This window comes from Vicugna pacos, chromosome 3, assembly GCF_048564905.1.
Source record: "Vicugna pacos chromosome 3, VicPac4, whole genome shotgun sequence".
Lineage (NCBI taxonomy): Eukaryota > Metazoa > Chordata > Mammalia > Artiodactyla > Camelidae > Vicugna > Vicugna pacos.
The window spans coordinates 13,742,086-13,769,171 of record NC_132989.1 but is presented as its reverse complement, the minus strand read 5'-3'; the positions used below and the strand labels follow the sequence as shown (position 1 = coordinate 13,769,171).

General features: G+C 35.4%; 1 protein-coding gene across 2 annotated transcripts; it reads right to left on the bottom strand.

Moving 5' to 3' along the window:
• Positions 1–892: 892 nt before the first annotated feature.
• Positions 893–25,675, bottom strand: LOC140689363 (germinal center-associated signaling and motility-like protein). Of its 2 annotated transcripts, none has more exons than XM_072950069.1 (5): positions 25,538–25,675; positions 12,844–12,903; positions 9,520–9,569; positions 2,340–2,368; positions 893–1,436 (listed from the first exon to the last, which is right to left on the bottom strand). In XM_072950069.1, the coding sequence occupies exons 1-5, from the start codon at positions 25,564–25,566 to the stop codon at positions 1,197–1,199; spliced, it is 408 nt and encodes a 135-aa protein (XP_072806170.1). In that variant the 5' UTR covers positions 25,567–25,675; the 3' UTR covers positions 893–1,196. The 2 variants fall into 2 exon arrangements, with proteins under 2 accessions (XP_072806170.1, XP_072806178.1); XM_072950077.1 differs by lacking the exon at positions 25,538–25,675 and adding an exon at positions 16,779–16,869.
• Positions 25,676–27,086: the final 1,411 nt, after the last annotated feature.

Below are 27,086 nucleotides of genomic sequence, written 5' to 3'. Positions count from 1 at the left end.
TAGTTCTAGTAGTTTTTGTGTGGAGCTTTTAGGGTTTTCCATATATAGTATCATGTCATCTTCATGTAGTGACAGTTTTACCTCTTCTTTTCCAATTTGGATCCATTTTATTTCTTTTTCTTGCCTGATAGTTGCGGCTAGGACTTCCAAGACTATGTTGAATAGGAGTGGTGAGAGTGGACAACCTTGTCTTGTCCTAGATTTTAGTTCGAAGGTTTTCAGTTTTTCATTGTTGAGTCCTATGCTGGCTGTAGGTTTGTCATAAATAGCTTTTATTATGTTGAGATATGTTCCCTCTATACCCACTTTGGTAAAAAATTAATCATAAATATTTTGTCACTTATGGCCTTTGTGTCCTTATTGAGAAGCTGGCATATCATTTGGAATATCCTTGGGAATGAAAGGAAAATAGATGGATTACTGACGGATTTACCTAAATTTTAAAACCAGACACTATTCATCCTTCCTCATTTGAGATAACTAGTCATAGGTTAAATTAAGTAGTATGTTATGAACAAAACTATAAGCATGTATATTTTCATTTTCTTAGGAATCTTTAAGCAGAATTCTGTGATTTACTATTGGAAAGAAAGACCCTAACCCTTATTCATTTATTCCTCTTTTTTTTTAATGGCACTCTCAGTTTCTCCTTTCAGAAAGGCCAGATATCAGAAGGTATTAGTTTTTGAACTACTACCTCAAATTTATGGCAAGAATCTCTAATACATGGAAAAGATAAGATTAAAGTAAATATCAGGTTAGCAAATGGTCTAGTCACTGGTCTTATATTTTACAAGTTTATTTAATATATTAGACCTCAAAAACTGAAATAGATGATTAGGAGTATAAATGTTGGCTTTTGAAATTTGGAAAGCAGGATTGAAACTGGATATTCTGAGTTGTATATCTGTGGGTGTTTATTGTCTTAGGAAGGTTTTCCCACCACCTCCATGTCCTCAGACCTTACAAACAAGAGGATGCAGAATACTCTATCTCATTACGTCAGTCTATATGGCTTTACCCAAACCACAGAAATGCCGTATTTCAGAGTTTCTCAATGCAAATATAGTAAAAGGACATAATTTCTAAGATTGGGCCAGAAATGAATGTTTCATGAACTGCTGAAAGAGAAGCTCCCCTGGAGGCCACTATGCTGTATCATCTTTGTTACTGGAATACGATGAGGAATGAAGGTTCTAGTGAGGAAGTACAAATTCATAATCATTCTCAGGGGTACAGGAAGAAGACCTAGTAACAGAAGTCCTGAGACGGGCATATTCTGTTTCCGACCCTTCTCTTAATGGTCTCCCTCTTCCTGTGGTAGACAGAACGTTCTCATAACCATCATCATTGGAGCTCAGAGAGGGTCTCCGATAGGGCAGGTGATTAATGACAGTGTAGCTCACTTCTTCAGAACCACTGCCGTTCTCATTTTCCTGCCAAGAAAAAAAAGAGATCAAGGATCCAGAATCATCCATCAGGTTTTAACTCAGTGACCCATGCCTCCTTTCGTCTTGTCTGATGGTGATCTTACACCTCAAGTGTTCAAAGCCCTTTCTCCAAGCCTCTTAGAGACCTTATTTTAGCAACATGAACTGTGCTCCAAACTACTACTCATTCTGCTTTAATTTCACCTCAGGGTAATAAAAGAGGAAAAAAAGTCACTGTTGTCTCCCTGAATACCTAGAGAAAAGCAGTCGTATATTTTAGGTCACACATATTGAGGTGCAATATATGCAGCAATCAGATCTCAATAAGTACGTATTCAAGTTACATAGCAATCCATTTTCATAGGATAAAATGCAATGAATAAAATTTACAGTTTAAATACATTGTCAGTTGCATAGACCTATGAAAGAAAATTTCAAACATGAATACTACATGTTAATTAAATCAGTATAATGCTTATGTATTAAAAATAATAGACATTTTAATATGTTTATTGATATTCACAATGTCTATAAATATAAACGCGAATTCCTGGACATACGGATTAAAGAGGAATGTGAAAAGATAAAAAGAATTGATGCTGTCACATTATAACTGTGAATTTGACTTCACTTATTTTTGTTACAAGGTTTTTGAAAATTAAAATAATAGATTTCAGTAGACTTGGGACAAGAATAAGAATTTACAGATTACCTAAATCTGTTAAGATATTTCAATATTTTATTTTCCTTTTATGTCTCCATTAAAATGAACAAGAATATTATTTAAAATATGAAAAATTTGACAAATCCATTCAGACGTCACAAATAAAGGAAGAGCTACAACTAGGCTTATATGAAGTTGTCTGTATTTTGACATTTATTAGACAAATGTAATAATTTTTCTATTACCTGATTAGAAGCGGATGGGACATCTTTACCTGGAGGATAACAAATAAAAAGGATAAATTGGGAGTTCGAAATTTGCAGATACTAACTGATATATAAAAAAAATAGCTAAACAGTAAGTTTATATTGTATAGCACAGGGAACTATATTTAATATCTTGTAGTAACTTATGGTAGAAGAGAATATGAAAATTCATATATGTATGTTCCTATATGACTGAAGTACTGTGCTGTACACCAGAAATTGACACAACATTGTAAACTGAGTATACGTCAATAAAAATATATGTATGTATATAAAAAAAGAAAGCAACCTGAGAGTTGTAGAACTTCACAGGCTGGTGGTAAGGAGATGGTGAAAGAATAAAATACAGTGATAAAACTTCATCTAAACATCGGACATGATTGCATGTTATTACTACATTCTCAAGGCTATATGACAAAATCAAGGAAAAACAAATGTTATGAGGCAGTGTCAATACTGTGTTTCTGTGTAAGTGACACACACCAAAGCTGGTGAATAAAAGTGGATTTTGAAACTGAGTAATAAAATTTTGTCCAGAAACATGCTATGACAATAGAGTTTGGCAAATATTTTTTTAAAGAGTAATTATGGCTGTGATATTTAAAATATAAATTGTATAAAATTATCACAGGAAAAGCACATGATTTTTAAGATGAACAATTATTATAGAGATAAGTATTAAGTAGCAATCATTACAGAGAAAAGTACATTATAAAGAAAGTACTAAAGTAACAGAAGTAACTATCTCCAGTTAAATCCAGATTCAGGTTGATTATACCTATGAATACTGAAGCAAATTATACATGTGTTAATCTGAGATCCACTACTAGTATTTTAATAAAGAAGTTATTAGAGAGGTCACAGAATACTAAATATATCAAAATCCCAATTTATAAAAGGAACAATGACTAATTCTTAAGTCTACAGCCTACTAAACTTGGTAGTGATTCTTAGCAAAATCTTAGAATATATTAAACAAATTAAACATACTTTGTATAACAAAGTTTGTTAGTAATTTCTAATAGCTCACTGTTCTTCACAAAAAAAATCATGTTCAATGCATTGATTTCAAATATTTGCAGCAACATGGATGTTCCTGGAGAATGTCATTCTAAGTGAAGTAAGCCAGAAAGAGAAAGAAAAATACCATATGAGATCGCTCATATGTGGAATCTAAAAATACAAAACAAAACAAACAAAACATAAATACAAGTCAGAAAGAGACTCATAGACATAGAATAGAAACTTGTGGTTGCCAAGGGGGCGGGAGGTAGGAAGGGACAGATTGGGATTTCAAAATGTAGAATAGATAAACAAGATTATACTGTAATGCACAGGGAAATATATACAAGATCTTATGTTAGCTCTCAGAAAAAAATGTGACAATGAATATATATATATGTTCATGTATAACGGAAAAATTGTGATCTACATTGGAATTTGACGCAAATGATTATAACTCAAAAAATGTTTAAAAAGTTTTAAAATAAGAAATCATATAATCACATATCTTTATAAATATAATCATATATAATTTAATTAACAAATGTTTTTAATTAATATCGTCTTATAATCATAAACTGAGGGAATTACGTAGCCTGAATACAATTCAATTAAAGCATTAGAGGCAAGAATCTGGGGAACTAAGCATCAATATGAAGGGCATGAAGAAATCAAACACTATTGGGTGAAGTGGTTGCAGCTTTTGGTGCTGAAGGTGTTAAGCATCATATTTATTCTCAGAGTAAAGATGTGAAACATGTCATCACTATGCTAAAGGTCAGCTGAATTTAACAACCTTAGTAGATTTCCTATTTGAGGTTAAGGCATTGATTGGAAAAGAATATGAACCTTAGAATTAGAACAGGAATATCAGAAAATTTCTGATGACTGCGATTAATCTGAATTCCAAAACCAGCAAGTAAGACTATGTTGTTAGATGAAGGGCTGCCTCTCGTCCTGAATAAATAGTGAGACTCTTCCTTCCTAGCTTTAAAACCCCTGCGGAAAGTCATCTTGCAGAGGAAAGCCAGCCAGTATTCCTCAACAAAACACATCATTGTATTCAGACTGAAAATAAAAAACAGATCCAAGCATGCCCTTGAAATGAAAGAGATCAGAACAGAAAGAGAATATATGCCTTTTTATTCTTTAATATTTATTAACTACTTGCCCAAATCAAATAAACAAAAGGGTGAATTCATCCACATGGTATTTGATTGAATTGATTCTGTGAGTCTTAAATTATGAAGGAAAACACACATGTTATGGGACTGAATGAGTATCTAGATACTGGTGCACTTACCAGAAGATCTGGACTCAGTATTTTAGCTCGGAGTTGAAATTATTAAATAGAGTGGCTGCCTAGGAACTGACCTCAGTAATGACCCTTATAAAATAGCATTACTATTTCAGGTTGTAATTGTCTCCTATTAATGCTGTAATAAATTACCATAAACCTGATGGCTTAAAACAACACAGATTTATTATCTTACAGTTCTACAGATCAGAATTCTTAAAAGAGACTCACTGGGCTAAAACCAAGGTATTGACATGGTTGCATTCCTTTCTGGAGGCTTTAGGGGAGACTCCATTTCTTTGCCTTTTCCAGTTTCTGTAGACTTCCCTTATTCCTTGGATCATGGCCGTCTCCATTGCTTCAAACCAACTATGGCTATTTGAGTTTTTCTCATGCTGCATCACTCTGACATTGTCTTTTCTGCTTCTCTCTTCTACCTTTTAAGAACCTTTGTGTTTACATTATGTTAACCTGGATAATCCTGAATACTCTCCCCACCTCAAGATTTTTTTTTACTGTCATATAGTCAGTTACAATGTGTCAGTTTTTGATGTACAGCGTATGTTCCAGTCATGCATTTTCATATCCTTTTTAAATAAAGCTTATTAGAAGATATTGAATATAGTTCCCTGTGCTATACAGAAGAATTTTTTTGTCTATTTTTATATATAGTGGTTAATATTTGCAAATTTCAAACTCCCCAATTTTTCCCTTCCCACTCCCTTTCCCTCACTAACTATAAGATTGTTTACTATGTTTGTGAGTTTATTTCTGTTTTGTGGACGAGTTCATTTGTGTCCTCATTTTTTTTTTAGGTTCCAATTATAAGTGATATCATGTGGTATTTTAATTTTTCTTCCTAGCTTACTTCACTTAGAATAACATTCTCCAGGGACACCTGTGTTGCTACAAATGGCATTATTTTATTCTTTTTTATGACTGAGTAGTATTCTATTCTATAAATATACCGTGAATTCTTTATCCAGTCATCTGTTGTTGGACATTTAGGTTGCTTCCATGTCTTGGCTACTGTATATAGTGCTGCTGTGAACATTGGGGAGCATGTGTCTTAAAATTAGAGTTCCCTCCAGATATATGTCCCAGAGTGGGGTTGCTGGGTCATATGTTAAGTCCATTTTTAGTTTTTTGAGGCATCTCCATACTGTTTTCCATAATGGCTGCACCAAACTGCGTTCCTACCAGCAGTGTAGGAGGGTTCCCTTTTCTCCACAGCCTCTCCAGCCTTTATCATTTGTGAACTTTTGAATGATGGCCGTTCTGAATGGTGTGAGGTGATACTTCATTGTAGTTTTGATTTGTATTTCTCTGCTAATTAGCAATATTGGATATCTTTTCATGTGCCTATTGGCCATTTTATGTCTTCTTTGGAGAATTGCTTGTTTAGGTCTTCTGTCCATTTTTGAACTGGGTTGTTTGATTTTTTTTATTAACTTGTATGAGCTGTTTATATATTCTGGAAATTAAACCTTTGTCAGTCACATCGTTTACAAGTATTTTCTCCCATTCCATAAGCTGTTTTTTGTTTTGCTTATGGTTTCCTTTGCTGTGCAAAAGCTTATAAATTTAATTAGGTCCCATTTGTTTATTTTTGCTTTTATTTCTATTGCCTGGGTAGACTGCCCTAGGAGATCATTGCTAAGATGTATGTCAGAAAATGCTTTGCTATGTTTTCTTCTAGTAGGTTTATAGTGTCTTGTCTTACATTTAAGTCTTTAAGACATTTTGAGTGTATTTTGTGTATGGTGTGAAGGAGTCTTCTAACTTCATTGATTTACATGCTGCTGTCTAGTTTTCCCAACACCATTTGCTGAAGAGACTGTCTTTTCTCCACTGTGTATTCTTGGCTCCTTTGCTGAAGATTAATTGACCATAGGTCTCTGAGTTTATTTCTAGGCTCTCTATTCTCTTCCATTGATCCATGTCTGTTTTTGTGCCAATACCGTGCTGTTTGAATTCCTGTATCTCTGTAGTATGGTCTGAAGTCTGGGAGGGTTATTCCTGCAGCTTAATTCTTTTTCTTCAATATTGCTTTGGCAATTCTAGGTCTTTTGTGATTCCATATAAATTTTAGGGTGATTTGTAAAATTGTCATTATATGGGGGTGACATGGTACTATATTCTGAAGGCTGTACACAAAAATTACTAGAGCTGAAAAAAGAATTTGGCAAGGTAGAATACAAGATCAACATACAGAAACCATGGCACTTCTTTACACTAATAGTGAAATATCAGAAAAGGAAAGTAAAGAAATAATCCCTTTTAAAATTGTATCCAAAAAAATAAAATACTTAGGAATAAATCTGATCAAGGAAGTGAAATATTTATATGTGGAGAAGCACAAAATGCTGGCTAAGGAGATTAAAGATGACTTAAAGAAATGGAACGATATCCCATGTTCTTGGATTAAAAGAATTAATATTGTTAAAATGGCCATACTACCCAAAGCAATCTACAGATTTAATGCAATCCCTATCAGATTACCCAGGACATTTTTCACAGAACTAGAACAAATCACCCAAAAATTTATATGGAATCACAGAAGACCCATAATTGTATTGTGGTTTTGATTTGCATTTCCCTGATGTTTAGCAACATTCAGCATATTTTCATGTGCTTGTTGGCCATCTGTATGTCCTCTTTGGAAAAATATCTATTCAGTTCTTCTGCCCATTTTTAAATTGGGTTGTTTGTTTCTTTGATGTTGAATTGTATGAGCTGTTTATATAGTTTGAATATTAACCTCATGTCAACCATATGATTTGCAAACATCTTCCATCCAGTAGGTGGTTTTTTGTTTTCTCAGTGGTTTCCTTTGCTGTGTAAAAGCTTTTAAGTTTAATTCAGTCCTATTTGTTTATTTTTGTCTTTATTTCCTTTGCTTTAGGAGATAGATTCAAAAACTATACTGCTGTGATTTATGTCAGAGTGTTTTGCCTACATTTTCCCCTAGAAGTTTTATAGTTTCTGGTCTTACATTTAGATCTCTAATCCATTTTGCATTTATATTCGTATGTAGCATTAGAGAAAGCTCTGATTTCATTTTTTTTACATGAAGCTGCCCAGTTTTTCCAGCACCACTCATTGAAGAGACTATATTTTCTCCTTTGTGCTTTCTTACCTCCTTTGTCATAGATTAATTGATCATAAGTATATAGGTTTATTTCTGGGATCTCTATTCTGTTCCTTGATCTATGTCTGTTTTTGTGTCAGTACTATGCTGTTTTGATTAATTGTAGCTTATTGTCTGAAGTCAGGGTGCATGATTCCCTCTGCTCTGTTCTTAAGATTGCTGTGGCTATTTGGGGTCTTTTATATTTCCATACAAATTTTTATTTATTTTAGTTCTGTGAAAAATACCAAAATTAGTATTTTAATAGGGGTTGCTTTCAATCTGTAGGTTGCCTTGGGTAGTATCATCATTTTAACATTAATTCTTCCAACCCAAGAACACTGGTATATTTTTCCATCTGTTTGTGTCATGTTCAAATTCTTTAGTCAGTGTGTTTAAATTTGTGGTTCAAGAACTGATTAAGGGAACAAGGGGACTGCCCTGAAAGAATCTTCTTTATATTTGGCCTTAGTAAAGGATGGCTAGGTCTTGGTCAGTTTCTCAGATTTAATTAGATGGCAACTTTGATTGCATTTACTGTTCAGATAAGGTCTGTGTACTTCACTAAAGCAGCAGAATGACAGATATCTAGATACATTTGCTTTCATGTGGAGGGACACCAGTGCTGCTTCATTGGTGTGTCTCAGAGCTTCAGCAGTTTCTGTCTCTCTGTCAAAATCTGACTTGCACAAACATTGATCATTTCATATATCCACAGGACATATTAATGGTCTACTACATGGAGGACATAAAGCTGATAGGTCCTAGTGAACGGAAAGGAGCAGGTACCTCAGGCCACTTTAAACACATAGGTTGCCAAAGGAAAATGAAAGAATCTGCACCTCACTGAAGTTTGAGGGGGGTTAGTAGCCTGAATTATTTCAGGATAACCGCATCGGATTCAACTTGCATCTCCTCTTCCTATAAATCAAAATAGCACAATATTTGATGAGCCTCTTAGAATTTGGGTAAGCTATATACCAGTTGAAATTAGGCCCAGAAAGAGAGCATCTCTTGTGATAAATGATTAATCAGTTACAAAACCTGATTCCATAAAAATATTAATGAAATAAAGGAACTCTAGTAAAACTGATTAATCAAATAATAGAAAATCTGCATGTCCACACGTGCACACACGCACATGCGTGCGCGTGCACACACACACACACAGAAACACTGTTAGAAATCAGAGGGCATCATTATAGGTCCTGCAAACGTTAAATACATACAAAGATATGATTAACAATTTTAAGCTAAGGGCTTCTGAATTTTAGTTGAAAAGGACAAATTTGATGAGAAATGTAACTTTCAAATCTGACAAGATGAATTAGAAAATGAAGATAGTCTATAACTTCAAAAGCATTTACATCTATATGTTAAAAAATTATTCACAATAAATATGACCTCCCCTAGATTATTTTTCCAAGAAAATTCTACCAAAGGGTAGAAGAAGTAAAATCATTCATACACAAATTCCTCAAGAGCATAGAAAGATTCTAAATCTGGGTCACCTAAGAAGCACTGGCATCTTAGATGTACCCAAGAAAGGGTAGCACTGGATCGTAGAGAAGTGGGCAGCAATTGAGAACCCAAATGTGGAATGTGGTGTCAAAACAAATGAAGGAAGGAAGAATTTCAAGAGGGAGATGTTGAGCAACATTTGTAAGTGCTAGAAATAGAGTGATTTACAGCATCCCTAGTATGAGAAATATTCTGAAGCAATGACTTACTTTTCTTATCTTGACCTTGATTTTCTCTCTCAAGTGTAGTCATTTCCTGCCTACAAAGAAAAGAGATAATAACATGAGACACTCCAGTTCTCAAAGCTAAAATTGCACTTGGAAGGAATGTTTCTTTGCTCTTAACCTAACGTCATTGCTAGATTACATTTCAAAGGTTAAGTAAAATTAAAAGCCTGCTTACTTTGTCTCTTTCTGAAAAAGTATGAAATACAGTTAATAACACCGTATTACATAATTGAAATGGCTAGAGAGTAGACCTTAAACGCTCTCACATAAAACAAGGCAAATGTATGAAGTGATGGATGTGTGAATTACTTCAGTGGAAAAATACTTTCCAAATGTGTACATATATCAAATCATCAAATACTCTAAATATCTTAAAATTTTACATGACAAGTTACTTCAGTAAAGCTGAAAAAAGAAAAACCACAAAAATCTAGGATAATAATGAAAAATGTGAAGAACAGACTCCATAATTTATGAAACTTTAGGAATTACTAAATTCTTAGACCATGCATATTGTATATTATCATATATACAGAGAACATATGTGCAGTATGGTGAAATCAGGAATGATTCAATGAAGAATATTGAAACAACGATTTGTTTCTCTGCTATTCTTCATGAGAGAGTACGTATCTTCAAAGACAAATGAGAAGTCTTAGAAATTCTAACTGCCAACTTACGGTGACAGACATTATGTGGGCTAATGATGAGAGAAATAGAGATTATTTCCACAGGGACACAATTCTTTACGAAAACAGAGAAGAGACAAAGGGGTTGGGATTGCCAACACATCACCTTTTGTTTGCTTCCTGGATTGCTAAACTTGAGAGAAAATATGGAGATGGCAAAGGATACAACCTGAAATGACCTGTCCACCACAAAGAAGGTAATACACGCAGAACAGAGATGTGCCCAGGGCAGAGGGAGAGTATTTGGTGAGGAGGCAGTCTGAGACTCATACTAAAATCAAAGCCTGAATCTTAAGTTACTTCTCCTCTGCACCCTCCCCAAGCAAATGCTCAGATGTACACATACATAACACTTTATCTCAAAAATGACCTGCATAACAAACATAGCACAAAGAGTATATTAAAGACAGATAAAGAGTGATTATCTGCTATTAAATATTAAGAATAATAAGACATGGAGAGGGAAAGTGGGCCAGCATAAATCAGGAAAACAACTGAAAGAAATGACAACATTTTAGAGAAATTAAAACAGCATTAAAAACATGGAAAAGTAAAATCAGTTCCTCTAAAAACAAAGCAGTAGCCTGTAAAGCACACTGGAAAATGAAATGGTATAAAATGAGAAGGTCAAGGCTTTAATTATGAAAAAAGAAGGCCTCATATAAACATAGTTGTTATTTCTGGAGGTGAGAACCAAACAAATAAAACAAAAGTGTTCAAATATATAAAAATAAAACTTAAAGACTTGAAGCTGAATATTGATTTTATAGGGAAAAATGCACAAATCATATGGAACATTGTTATGTAATGCCTTCTGAACTTCAAGAATAAATAATGAATCCCAGAACATCCGTGGGGAAAACACTGCAGATAAGAATCAGAAACTTGGTTCTATAACATCACCAGATACTTGCTATCTCCTTTCCAACCACAAAATGTAAAGGAGAGTTGCCAAGAGTCACAGGGCAGGCATAGTCCCTCTAGTGTTTCTACTTTTTTCTTTGTGCAGAGAAAGCAGATATGAAACACGTAGAAAATGACTGATTCCTGCAAACATTGTTTCACATCACCAGCAAACACCTAGGCCTTTCTCTCAATCCCTCGTCCTTTTATGCTTTGTAGCTGCAGGAGGGGCCATCTCAGAGGTAGAAACCCAGACCTTGAAATGGAATGATTAGGAAAGAGGTTGAGTGCAAAGATATGAAAAGCCCATGACCGATAAACAAGTCAGGGTGTTTTTCCGTTCATCGAAGCCAAGGCAAGATACCGCTGTCCAGGTATAGATTGTTTTTTTCACTGCTTTTTTTTTCCTTTTTTTTTCCATTGAGTGTCTTGTGAGGGTTGGGCAACAGATAGGCACTTATGAGTCAAACAGTGGTTAGTACTTTGACAAACACATGGCCTATAGAGGAAGATGGACTATAAAAAGCTAAATTAACAAATATAAAGTTACGAGGGAGGAGTAAATAGATGGAGCACAAGAGATTTTTAGGGCAATGAAAGTATTTTATATGATACTATAGTGGTGGCTACATGTCTTTATGCATTTGTCAAAACCCATAGAATGTACAACATCAAGAGTGAACCTTAATGTAAACTATGGACTTTGGTTGATAATAATGTGCCCATGTTGGTTCATCAGTTGTACCAAATATGCCACACTGATGAGGGATGCTGAGGGTAGAGGAGTATATGTGTGTGGGTGGGGAGGGCTATGTGCCAACTCTATTTTCTGCTCAATTCTGCTGTGAACCTGAAACTGCTCAAAAAATAAAGTCTATTAATAAATAAATTATATGTATGTATATGTGTGTGTGTGTGTGTGTTTGTGTGTGTGTGTATATATATATATGTAAAGTTACAAGTTAAGATAAAGGCATGGCAAATATAAGTGAGGGAGGTGGGGTGGGCAGTGCAGGAAATCCACCAGGTGTGGAAAAAGCATTACCGCATAGTCTAGTCAGGGAGATTTTTCAGAGTAATCACAAGAGCCAGCATCTCCAGAAGAGATGACATCAAGCACAAGCAAGGAAAACAAAAACCATGAGCCCTGACAGAGCTGTATGTACCAGGGTCCTGAGGTGAAAATGATTGGTGGCTTGAAGAATGTGACTCCCTGGGAGATAATGGGTGAATGTGCGGGGTGAGATAGGACATTGGAGAGGTACACAGGAGTCAATCCTCATTGAAGCCCCAGGTGAAGAAATTGGATTTTATTCCGGATGTAAGAGAGAACCATTAAAGTGTCTTAAGGGGAAGTCATAATTAGACTTGTATTTCCCAAAGAGGATTCTGGCTAAGCATAAAGAGTATGTTAAAAGTGTGGCCATTGCAAATAGCCAACCAAAGCCAAACATCTTTTATTTCAGCTATACATTCATGAATTTGCTTTATATAGCTATTAAAAAACAAAATATGTACACCCACTAATACCCCATCTTTCATGTTTAGGTAGAGTCCCCATCCAACATTCTGCGAAGGTCTTAGAAGCAATCAGCAAAGAATTGGATCATTGTGGTTCTAAGAGGTCTAAGATAAGGTGTTAGCTCTCTTGGGACAGAGAGTCTGGAAGTTAATCTTTGGGAGAGGGAAATGCTCTGATATGCTGTGTTCTTACCGTTTACTTTTCACATCTGGATTCTCCTTCCCGAGCTGCTTTTGATTGTCTTTCAGGCAACTATAGGAAAACACAAAGAAAGAGACTGTTACCTCCCTCCAAATATTTTCATCTCCTTTTCTAGCTTTCCTTGCCATGAAAACCAAGCCTGCCTTTCCATTTTGTCAAACTTCTCTTTTCCTTTGAAATTGGTAGTCGTAGTTACAGAATGCAATTTGGAAATTGACCACAGGGGCCAGGCTGATGATGGGGCAAAATGTCTGTAGTGTGATCTTTGATCTCAATGTGTCATTTTTAATAATCGGGAAAGTTCCAAGGCTGTAATTGATCAAAATTGGGAATGCAAGTTTCCTGAGTCACCAGAAGAGGTAGTAGGGGACAAAAAGGTAGAAAGACCTTAATAATGGGAGGGTGCAGACTCTCCAGTGAGCCCAAGTAGCATCAGCAGCTTATGAACATCCATGTGCAGTACTAGGACTATCGACCCTAGTCCTCTGAGCCAGACCAAGGTCCTCCAAACCCTGCTGTCTTGCCTTCAAAGTACATATAGGGCAATGTAATCTTCACCACTATTCAAGAAATTCTGGGGGAAGGGGATAGCTCAAGTGATAGAGCACTTGCTTAGCATGCGCAAGGTCCTGGTTTCAATCCCCAGTACCTCCTCCAAAAATAAAAGTAAATGAATAAACCTAATTACCTCCCTTCAACAAAATAAATAAAAAAAAAGAAAAATTTAAAGAAAGAAATTTTTGTTGTACATATTACTCTTAGGGTTTTCCCATAAATTAAAATCATTCGTATGAGAATCAAACACAGACTGAATGATGAAGTTGTGACCAGAGTGACGATGTGATTACACTGTGGTTATGCAATAGTTAGCAATAGAGCCAGGGTCATAATTCAATTGATCAAATCTTTCACTACACCTGTTGTACAACAAGCATAGCATTACTTTGGTCTTTTTCTGCTGTCGTCAAATCCCCAACATTGGTCTGTTGTCCTGTTTCTATATAGGGCTGCATATAAAATATCTCAGACTATGAGCTCCACACTTGTTTACTGGCTTTATTCAGAGAAGTCATTTCCTCAGTGTTGGTGTTTACAGTTAAAGAAACATTGTTAGATATTGACATATAGGACCACTAAGCAGAGAATAGAATTTGTTAAATACAAAGTAAATCAGATTTGCAGAGGAAGGGACCCTTTTCTTTTACAGAATATATTGTTATAGAGATTTCTGGATAATATTCAAAAGTGGTCAGATTTTGATATAATGATTATTAGTAGGATAGATTGTAAAATCAGGTAAAATTTAATTTCAGCATCCCCGTCTTCTGTTCTTTTTCTGCCTTCCTAGAGTCCAGTTTTCTTATGATTTCATTTTCCTAAATTGGTCAATGAAGAAAGAATCTACTAAAATAATTGTCCTTGAGGTTATTAATGATTCACAGATTTAACCTTCTAAGGGATGTTTGTATTTTAAAGTTTAAAAAAAGTAGGAGCATAAACTTCTTAGCTTAGTAGGAACCTAGTTAGAGTTTGATGTCATTAATATTACTGAACATAACTGGGCATTTAATTCTACTGTACATGAAGTAAAAGATTTGTTTAAATCAAGCAGAATTCATGTAACATCAGACATTGGTGATATACAAAGATTTGTTGACTGAATTAATAAATTATCAATAGTCTATCATTAAAATATCAGATACTAAGTTAAGCCTAGAAATGTATGTTTGCCAGAGTACTGAGATAATGGCTGATTTTTCCATATTTTAAGACCTACATGTAAGATCCATAACCAAAAAATTCCTAGAAGGGAATATAGGCAGAATACACTTTGACATAAATTGTAGTAATATTTTTTGGATCAGTTTCCAAAGGCAAAAGCAATAAAAGCAAAAGCAAACAAAATGGACCTTATTAAACCTAAACATTTTGCACTGCAAAGGAAATCATTGACAAAATGGAAAGACAACCTATAGAATGGGAGAAAATATTTCAAATGATGTGGCTGACAAGTGGTTAATACGCAAACTATGTAAAAAGCTCATACAATTCAATATCAAACAAACAACCCATCAAGAAATGGGCAGAAGTTCTGAATAGATTTTTTTCAAAGAAAACATACAGAGGGCTAACAGACACATGAAAAGTTGCTTGACATCACTAATTAGTAGAGAAATGCCAATCAAAGCAGCAATAAAATATCACCTCACACCTGTCAGAATGGCTTGCATCAAAAAAACTACAAATAAACGTTGGAGAGGATGTGGAGAAAAGGAAACAGTTATACACTGTTGGTGGAAACATAAATTGGTGCAGCCACCATGAAAACCAGTGTGGAGATTCCTCAAAAAGCTGAGAATAGAACTACATATGATCCAGCAATTCCACTCCTAGGTATATATTTGGAAAAAAACAAAAACACAAACACTAATTCAAAAAGACACACATATTGCAGTGTTTATACAACATCGCTATTCACAATAGCGAAGAAATAGAAACAGCCTGAGTGCCCTCAACAGATGAAAGGATATAGAAGCTGTGAGATATATGTATTTATACTATATCTACTCTATCTATCTATCTATCTATCTATCTATCTATCTATCTATCTATCTATCATCTAGATAAAATGGAATATTACTCAGTCATAAAAAGAATGAATTTCTACCATTTGCAACAAGATGGATGGACCTAGAGAAAATTATGTTTAGTGAAATGTCAGACAGAGAAAGAGTCATACTATTTGATATCACTTATATATGAAATCTAAAAAATAATACAAATGAATATATAGACAAAACAGAAACCAATTCACATATACAGAAAACATTCTAGTGGTTACCAAAAGGGAGAGAAAAGGGGGAGGGACATGTTAAGGGTATGGGATTAAGAGAGATAAACTACTATGTATAAAACAGATAAGCAACAAGGAGATAGCACAGGATATTATAGATACTTTCTTGGAATAACTCTGAATGGAGCATGATCTATAAAAATACTGACTCACTATCCTGTACACTTGAAACTAATATAATATTGTAAATCAACTATACTTCAATAAAAAGTAAATCAAAACAACAACAAAAAGCACATGACAATCAATAAGGCTTTATACCAAACAGGGTAGGTCATCAATACAAAGTCTATTAACATAATTTACCACCTTAGAATCTAAGAAAAAAATTACAAGATTTTCTCAATAGTTTCAAAAAATCCATTTGATAATATTGAGCCCCATTAACAATAAAAATCCTCATAAAATGTATTGTAAGTTGGAACTTCCTTATTTTGATAAAAGCAATATATCAAAAACATACAGCAAGGTTAATAAAAACGAAACAAGAAACAAGTAGGCTTTGCAAGAAATGAAAAGGAAGAGAAAAATCTTTAACTTTATAGCTGATGTGTTAACTATGTAGAAAACCCAGTAACATTAACAAACCTTTAAAATAAATGAGGAAGTCAGCAAGGCTGGTGGACACAAAATGACCTTACAAAAGTCAGTAGCATTTCAACAATACCAGGCTAGAGAATAATGCACTTCATAGATTTGCTGTTTTAAATGGTATCTCGAAATCAACCTAACAAAAGAATGCAAGAAAAAACCAAAAATTGCAACTCTTATTAAAACACATTAAAGAGTTGATTAAGTACAGTTACAAACAATTTTTGATTGGAATAGTGTATTTGCATTAGCATAGCATTTTTTGCCCTCTAGGTAGTCAATGTTATCCCAATCAGAATTCAAGCTGGCACTTCTGATAAAATCAACAAATTAAATTTTTAATGAGTATGGGAGGGAAAAGTCCTCAAAGAGCTAAATCAATTTTGAAACGAAGAGTGATGAAGAGAGCATGTTCTGGACACAGTTGATGGGCAATGCAACATCTATTCTACCTTCTTTTCAGAGAAAGGAAAGCAATTACCATCTTCCTCTGACTGTTTCCACCAATATTCAAGCTGCAAATTAGGTGCTGCCCAAAGTGAGAAGAGGCCTTTTTATGGCTCTTCCTCTGAAAATCAGGCTCACAGAGGAATTTTCTCCACATAAGCATTCTGGTGTCCATTCTCCAGCCTCATAGACATTGTTGGTATGGGGTGCGGAATCCTTAATTGGACAGTCCTTCTAGAAGCCTCCTGAGCAGGAGGGGCTCCCCTCAGTCAGTTCTGTAGGGTGAGAGTATCTTTATAAGAGGCCCAGCCTCAAACCTACAACTTCAGTCATTCCCATGATTTTTGTAAGCACCAAATTCTTTATATTAAAACCCATCTTACTGGGGGAAAAAATCTGCTCTGCCTTATATTTCTTATGTCAAACTTCTATGATGTCATTGAGGATAGCATCACACCAGATACCAAGTCATACTACAAAGTCATAATAATAAAAACTGTATGCTGCCAATAAAGTTATAGGCCAATTTTTTTTAAATTGAGTACAAAGGAACAGAACCATCTATATGTAGAAACTTGAATATAATAAAGAAGGAACTACAGTTCAAAGAGAAAAGAGTGGCTCTTCTAGTAGATGAAATCGCAAAATGTGGCTTAGTTTTAGAGAGAGAAAAAAGCAAAATTCCTAATTTAAGCTGTATACTAATAGGGATTGATGATGTAAATAACAAAGTCATTCAAAGAAATGTCAGAATAATAGCTTTATCATATAAGAATGGGGAAAAACCTTCTTCAGTTCCACTCCTAGGAAATTACTCAAAACACATATCCACAAAAGCATTTGTACGTGAGTATTTTTAGTAGCTTGATTCATTGCAGCCAAAAATCAGAAGCAACTCAGATGCTATGAATAGAAGAATGTATAATCATAATCTTGTATATTTGCACATAAATAGACTCTGGAACATTAAACAATAAAAAAAGAATGAACTTTGGTACACGCAATGTGGATGAATCTCTTCATTAATGTGAAGTAAAAGATAAATGGAAGAGTATATTCTTTTGTACGGGACCATTTACAAAATGGCAAACATGGGAATAGAAACCAGAACAGTGTTTGGAGGTGACTGACTGACAAGAGGCATGGAAACTTTCTGGGATAATGAAAAAATTTATATATATATATATATATATATATATATATATATATATATATATATATATATATATATCTATCTCATGATTGGGGTACCAGTTATATAGGTATCCTCATTTGTAAAACTCAAGTCTTACACTTAACATTTGCTCATTTCACTATATGCAAATTTTGCTTTAATATAGAAATCAATGAAAGGAAATTTAATTATCTTAAAAGCACCAAATCACAAACCGTGAGGCAAAAAGATGACAAATTTTATAATATCAACATTTTGGATTTCCAGTAAATAAAAAATGTAACTAGCATATAGATGCTCAGTAAGAACAGGTATTTGTAATAGCTAACAGAGATTCTTTGTGTGAGCCAACATTAGTCAGTCTCCTGAACCTCCTCCTAGTCCCGTCTATGCACTTCCTTGTAAAATCCAGTTTTAACAAGAATCTTGCTATGAAACTTTTACTAGAAACCTCGCCCCTGATAGCTCAAATTCTTCATCCTCCACCATCCCCCAGGTAATATCTGATCATCCCGGCCTGTCTTCAGCAAGAATTCACTCAGGTTGGTTTAGCCAAACCACTTTTATCCGTATTTCTTCTTAGCAATTTTTCACCCACTGACCACCCCCCCAACTCTCTTCCATAGTTATAAATCCCCACTTGCCCATGCCATACTTGGAGTTGAGCCCCATCTCTCTCCTAGACTGTAAAATCAGGTCTTCTTTGCCATCTTTCACATGTGTCATTGAGTATTTTTTACTTTAACTTGGCTAACACTCAAGAGGTGAGTCTGCAGTATTCAAAAGGTGCTTGCTAATCCACAAGAATGCAAGAAACCAAATTAAAAAAAGAAAGATGAGTAAAGGATTTGAACAGTAAACATTTGAAAGAAGCTTTGGTGCCTAACGAGCATATGAATAAATACAGAAAATCACCAACAAACAACCAGAAAAATGAAAATCAAAATAGCACTTGGATACAAATTTATATTGAAATGAATGAATGGCAGAATTAGGAAACATGCGTGTTCCAAGTGTAGGAATGGATGTGGAGATGCAGAAGCTATCCAGAAAGGGGGAGTAGAAGGTGCAGCCTCTTCTTAGAAAAGAAACAGGGTGCATTCCAGGTCACTCCTTCCAAAGGGATATAAGAGGTGTGTTCTCAATGTCCACAGAAGGACTTTGGTGCGAGGGTTGGCAGTGAATGAATGGTATGAAGTGAGTGCAGATAATGAACACGCAGAAGCAGCTACCTAGCAGATGCACTTACTCTAACAATTACAGATCTCAAAGATATTGATTAGTAAAGAAAGTAAATAATAGACTCATTTGACATCATATTATCATTTGTATCTATTCAAATTTTAGATAAATAGATCCATTCTCTCTAAGGTTACAGGTGAAATATGCTAAAATTGATACTTATGGGAACAGGAGTGAGATTGAGAATCAGGGAGGAAGGAGAAAAAATAGTGAGAATGGTCTTGCATAGGTGAAAGTTGATAATAGGTTAAGAACTGGGGAGTATGGAATGGACCTTGAGGGCATTATGCTAAATAAAAAAATCAGACAGAGAAAGACAAATACTATATATGTGATCTCACTTATATGTGGTATCTTAAAGTCACCAGCACATAGATACAGAGAAGACACTGATGGTTGCCAGAAGTGAGGGGTGGCAGGGAGTGAGAGAAATATGTGAAGGTGCTCAAAAGGCACAAAATTCCAGTTATAAAATAAATAGGTCTTGGGGATGTAACGTACAGCATGGTGGCTACAGTTAATAACACATTATAGATTTGAAAGTTGCTAATAGAGAAGATCTTAAAAGTTCTCATCACACGCAAAAAACTGCAACTGTGTGAGGTGATCAATGTTAACTAAACTTACTGTAGCAATTATTTTGCAGTATAAACAAATGTTAAATTATTATGCTGTACACCTGAAACTAATACGATATTATATGTCAATTATATCTCAGTAAAGCTGGGGAAAATAATAAACAACAAATAATGAAACAATGAAGAATATAATATATAGTAAATAATATAATAAACATATACATTATAAAATATAAATATATCATAATAACATAATAGTTAATAAATAAATAAGAACTAGGGAGTGTGGTTAATTTTAAAAATACTCAAAAGAATCTCATGACAGGGGCTTAAACCAAGACCATCTTACACTTGCTAGTACTTTCTATACCACGCCTCAGTTTCTCTCTTCGTGGTGATTTCCTTATTCATTTCTCCACTTTTAAAGCACCTACAACTTTATTAAAAATTGAATGAAAATGGCAATGCAAAATACTTCTCAGTGGTCTCAAGGAAGAGTTAGTTTTGAAAATCTGTAGCCCATTCTTTCTTTCTTCTTCTTGGAAAACGTAACAGCATCACCAAAATTCATTACATTCTACCATTGCTTAAATATTAGCTAATGAGAATAATGAGGGGAAGTCTATGTGACCACCTACACGAGGAAAATTCACCTGCTTCAGCCTTGGGACTTTGCCTCAGATGCTCCAGTCTCTGATGTCTGGCCAAGCACTTGGTACATTTAAAATGTAATGGCAGAATTCATCTTCATTTGTAAACTGACTATACTTCAAGTAAAAAATAAATTAATTTTTAAAAAAGTAATGGCAGAATTGATGAGACGATGAATCAAGTTTGTCTTAAGGCCGATTTTCCTATATTTTGTTTACTATCTCTCCTTTCTAAAGTCAGGGGCACACTAAAGCTTTATTTTCTGGGAAATATCCAAGGTTTTAATTTGATTATTTTAGTCCTGAGCAGGAATGCATGGCTTCTTTATAAACAGTTATTTTGGGAAGAGACAAACTGGGATTTCAAAATGTAGAATAGATAAACAAGATTATAGTGTGTAGCACAGGGAAATATATACAAGATCTTATGGTAGCTCACAGAGAAAAAAATGTGACAATGAATATATGTATGTTCATGTATAACTGACAAATTGTGCTTTACACTGGAATTTGACACAACATTGTAAAATGCTTATAACTCAACAAAAAAGTTAAGAAAAAAACACACAGAGAAGAAAATACAAGGAAATTGGAGGTGAATATATTTAGCACATTGATCAGGGTGATGAAATCACAGGAGTTTACATATGTAACAACTTAACAAAATGTATACTTTAAATATGCAAATTTTTACATACCAATTATATCTCAATACAAAGAGAAAGAAAGGAGCACAGGACAACCAGCTATAAAATACGGAGCTGGCAAGTAGTGACTCAGCTCACCTTAGTAACCTCATGTCCTCCTGTGCTCCTAATCCCGGTGCACACCATACTCAGACCCTCCTCAGGGCCTTTATATAGTATATATAAAGACTATATATATATAGTCTCTCTGTCTGGTAGTGAATCCCACAGATTTTTGCCTAATCTGATTATTCTCAATTATTCAGGTCTCTCCTCAGAGATTAGATGTTCATAACATCACACTCCTTCCTCTGCTGTATTTAATTCATAGTACTTTTAACTACCTGAACTGTATTAATTTATGTAATTGTCTGTAACTCCTTTCTGTTTATAAAACAAGTTCTATGAGGTGGAATGTTTCCATTTTGTTGTCAATCGTATCTGCAGTGCATGGAATTTGGTTCCTTGTGAACCAAATAATTTCTATGAGTAATTCACTAAAGCGAAATACACTATGGCTCAAGAACCTGAAAAAAATCTGACTTCAGAGTACGAAAGTAGTTAAATAACAGCCATCAGTGATTAATAGCCTACGATGTCCCTGTTAACATACATGCATTGTTTCATTTATCTTCACAACTGAAGCTAGGATCTGGCAACATTATTATCCCCATTGTGGACATAAGGACATGGAATCCCAGAAACCAAGAAATTTGTCCAGGATTACAAGTAGAGAAGGACTATTATGAAATATAAATTTAATCCAGCTTCATGATTTCCCAGTGAATTATTTATCAGAAACTATCCATTTCTCTTTTATCTGATTGTATGACCTTCAAGAAATGCTGCTAACCTGCCTTACCAAGTTCACCAATAAAGAGTGCTCTAGACAGGAATTACCTATATTTTACTCACTGAGAATAAAATATCTCCCGTCACCAATTAATCAGCGTATCCAACTATGTGACACATTTTCATATTTAATATTGCATTTTCCCAAGATCACAGTATGTGAGGATAATAACCACCACTTTGGATAGTAGATACGGAAAAATAATGAGATAATCTAATAAATTTCCTAAGAGTGTGCAGGGCAGAGATAAAGCTTGAGATAATTATCAGTTGTTACAATCAATGTAAGTTGAGTACTTCACTCAGCCTTGTGAGTTCCTTGAGTACTGCTGAATCTAGCTGCCCTGAGTGTAGCGGCATGCTGGACCTAGAAAAGTCCGTGGACTGCAGAGGCATCATTCATAGGTGCCAATCATGAGAACTCCAGAGGGTACCTCCACCCCTTTGCTCTTCACATCAGCCTGGATTTTTAAAATAGAACTGAAATCCAGCCAATAGCCTTCTCCAGGAGTTGGGTATAAGATCCTAAACAGGAATGGCTGAAGAGCAGAATGAGAAAGGGTCTTTCCAACCACAAAGGTGAGCAAACCAAGACACTCCCATCTGTCTGAGTCTTAACTGGCTTCATCTACAACATGGTCTAATTGAATCAGCATCCTCTTGCTGCTTTAATGTTAATAAAGTAAGAGAAGTTCAGGGTTGTCCAAAAGAGATCACCAACCCTATCACAACGCAGTAATAGATACATGTCAGAAATTTTGAAAATCAACATAAAGAGGGAGACAAAAAAAAAAAAGGAAAACTCCTTTGGGTCTCAGTATTCTGAAGCAGATAAGTTTACCTTCTGCTTTTCTTGAATGAGAATCACATGTGCTTTTTCATATCAGCCAGAAAACATTTATTGAGAGCCTTCCTTCTTCAGAGTATGAGCAAGAATTTCAAAGGTTTCTCAAAGAGTTTAAAGACACTGCCCTTGTAGTCAAAGAATCCACTATCCACAAGACTTATACCCATGTAGTCATGACACTAGGCAGGATGTGTTTAGTGTCATCAGTGTGTATAACTGTTTACAAAGCATAGAATAATAAAAAAATAAATAAAATAATAATTTCTGGCAGCGATCAGGAAGATGGAGCATTTGGCCAGAGCACTGCAGAATGAATATGGTAAGTAAAAATGATTGAAAGTGAACTTTGGAGCAAGAGTTCTGACAGCCAAGGCAGGCAGGGTTGAACTCAGAAAATTAACAGGTGGTCAGATTGACAAGGGTATAAAGTCCATACAACACATTTATGACACAAAGGGAAGAAAAATTTTTTTAACTAAACTAAGTACACATTTTTTAAATCCCTGTTTTGCTCTAAGTTCTAGGGAGTCACGGAGGCTGCAAAGATATATTCAAAGTAACAATTGCCTTTGAGAGACTCCTTAGTAACTTCATTAGAGGTCAGCTGCTACATAAGACAGTGGAGGCAACGCCCAAAGTGAGAAGAAAACAAGGAGGGAGTGATTAAAACAGAATATATAGGACTTTAAACTCCAGAATGAGTGGTCTACATTTCAACTGCTAGCTAGTGGGAATGGATTTGCTCATTGAAACACAGGAGTAATGTGATTAGAGCGTTGTGTCACCAAATCAACCTAGTTGTGGTAAAAAACACATCCAAATGAACAATAGGTACAGAAAAAAGTTCAACGTCACTGAATATCAGAGAAATGCAAATTATTAAAATCACAGTAAGATATCACCTCACACCTGTTAGTATGGCTACTATCAAGAATGAAAGAGAAAAAAAAGGAGGCAAGAGATAATAAGGGTTGGCAAGGATGTAGAGAAGAAGGAACACTTGTACACTGTTGGTTCAGCCACTACAAAAATTATTTTAAAATTAAAAATAGAATTATCCTAGGATCCAGCAATCCTGTTTATGGGTATATATACAAAAGAAATGAAAACAGGATAGCCAAGAGATATTTGCACTTTCGTATTTACTGTAGCATTATCCACAATAGCCAGGATACGGAAACAGTATAAATATCTGTCAACAGATGAATGATAAAGAAGATGTGATGTAAATATGTATACATATATACACACAGTTTACCCTTGAATATAATATTGTCATATACATATGTATATACAGCTGAACCTTGAACAACAGAGTTTGAACCATATAGGTCCAACTACAAGCAGATATTTTTTCAGTAAATACTACTACGGTACCGCATGATCTACAGACACAGAACTGTGGATGTGGAGGGCTGACTATAAAGTTAAATGTGGATTTTTGACTGTGTGGAGTGGTCAGTGCCCCTAAACCCTGCATTGTTCAAGAGTCTATATATAGAGAGGGGGTAATATTATTCAGCCATGAAAAAGAAGGAAATCCTGCCACTTGTGACAACACGGATGGACCTTGAGGGCATTATGCTAAGTGAAGTAAGTCAGACAGAGAAAGTCAAATACTGTATAATCTCACTTATAGGTGGAATCTTAAAAAGCAAAATTCATAGAGACAGAGTAGAATGGTGGTTACCTGGCTGAGGAGTGGTGGAATTGAAGAGATGTTGTTTAAGGATACAAACTCACAACTAGGAAATAAATAAGTCCTAGAGATCTAATGCACAACATAGCAATTCTAGTCAACAGTACTGTATTATAAACTTCACAGCTATTGAGACTAGATCTTAATCGTTTGTAGCACAGAAAAAGAAATGATATTATGTGAAGTCATCTGACATGATAGAGGTGATAGTGGTATTAGCTAAGTCTATGGTGGTAATTAGATTGCAGTATACAAATGCACCAGATCAACACTATGTACAGCTTATACTTAATGTTATATGCCAATTACATGCCATCTTTTAAGCCTAGTGTTTTAATATAATATAATAAGACTGTATGGGAGGAGTTCGGGAGAGTGGATGGGTGAATGGGGTGCTGCAGAGACAGTCTTTAATATTAAGCAAGGTGTAAAAAGAATGATACTTATTATCCGTATCTGTTCTACAACTTCAAAAGCATTTGATGGGGATAGGGATAAAAAAAATAACTCAAAAAAGTACTACTTAAATTAAAAGCATTTCAGTGAACTATTTTGCTTCTGTAATTTTCAAGAACCTGACAGTTTAGTCTCATATTGATCCCATGAAGCTAACGAATGAAGAGGGAAGCCTTTTACCCAGATGAGGAAAGAGAAGTGTACAGATTCAAGTGACCACAGGCCAAGGCTGCCAGATAAAATACAGGATGCAGAGTTAAATTTGAATTGCAGGTAAACAACACAATTTTTTAGTGTAAGTGTGACCCATGCAATAATGCTCCAAATATTGCATGGGGATATTTATACTTTAAAATGTATCTGTTTATCTGAAATTCAAATCTGACTGGCATCTTGTATTTTTACTTTCTAAATCTGGCAACCTACCATGATTGCAAAGTAAGCCAAGAGAAGGTGAACTGGGAGGTCTCTATGTGCTCTTAGAGGATGCTGTCTTCAAGTTCAGCCTTCTTCAAGTCACACTGCCCCCCTATTCCAAATGCATACACCTGGCTTCCTTCTCCCTGCTCTCTTTCTCCAAGAAGGGCTGTGCCCGGAGTCAGGACTCACCTGAATTCTCTCAGGAGATAATTTCCCATCCTTCACAGTGACTCTGTTTCTCAGATCCTGGGTGCCTTGACCAAAGTAACAACAGCCACAATACAGGGCAGGATGTTGCATCGGACCACTGGCCTGTGCTTTCACCAATCACAAGCTGCCTGGGGATGGGCATAGGCATGGTAAAGTAGACAGGGGCGGATCTGAAGGGGAGGGGGACAGGAAGGGGCGGTGTGTGTGTGTGTAATGTAGGGGGAGAATCAAGCTGAAGCGGGAGAGAATAAATCTAACACTCTAGGTTTACTTTGCTTCCAAGAAAATTCCAGGATTTCAGGCTCAGACATGGCAGGGGCCATCCTATTTCTCAGAAATCTGAGATTTCAAGACTCCCAATATTTTGTCCTCTTCCAAACACACAAAAAGAAACTCTTGTAAGGAAAAAGAATGATAATTAAAAATAAAATGTCTGTTCTTCTATTCATAAAAATCAAATCAAGTGTAAATATCTTTCTTCAGCAGTCTGATGCTTCAGAAGACTAGACTGCAGAGAAAGTGTATGAAAATAGAAAGGTCTGAACGTTATTCAAGGTAGAGCAATTGTTCTTCCTGTTGTTCTAAGGCTAGAATTACAAGCGGGAAGGAGACAGGGCCTAACATACTCATCTCCACCATCTGGTCCCCCACTCCCTCCCCTACACCACCCATCAGAGCCACAAAGTACAAGCTGGCCATAGTGATAATTTCAAAACAGGCGATTAGCTGACTGCTGACTCTGAGCCACTGCTGTTGGGGGGGTGAAATGGCTTATTCATTACGTTTCCCCCCAAGTGGAGAGCAGAACAGGTAACTGATTTTCTTCAGTTTGTATCCAGCATGAAATTGATCTGCTGAATTCAGAAACTGCATGTTCATCTGTTCCAATTCCTTCTATTTTCCCAAATAAAAATACCATGGCTGAAGATGTTTAAGTTACTGCTCCCCATCGACAGAGCTCATGGGTCTCAAGTGCCTTATAATCATTTCTAAATTTTGTATTACTAGTTATGTTTCCATCACCAGAGTGAGAGAAATTTATTTGAAGCAGGATTGTCTCACACCCCATTCTGGGTTTATGGTTTACTTAATTCATATTTAAGAACCTGTGTACCAAAGCCTTGTTTCCCAAACTTTCACAGTGATCTGAGGACCTTGTAAGTGTGGGTTCTGATTCTTTCCAACTGGGGTTAATGCTTTGTCTTTCCATTAAGCTCCCTACTGATGCCATTCCTGCCGGTCCTTTAAGGAGGAAGGTACTAGGCCGGGGATTCTCAAAGCATGGTCCCAAGACCAGCGGCATCAGTGTCACCTGAAAACTTGTTAGAAATACAGATTTCAGGTCCCAACTCACACCTGCTGAATTAGAAACCCTGGGCATGTGCTATTCTATTGCCTGCTAAGATTTGAGAGCCAGTGTAATAAACCGTTTATTCCTCACAGATAAATTCATCATCCCCTACATGCTCAATTAAGCAGGCCCCTGTTGGACCTCAGACACTAAATGATGGCGATGTGGTAACACCAA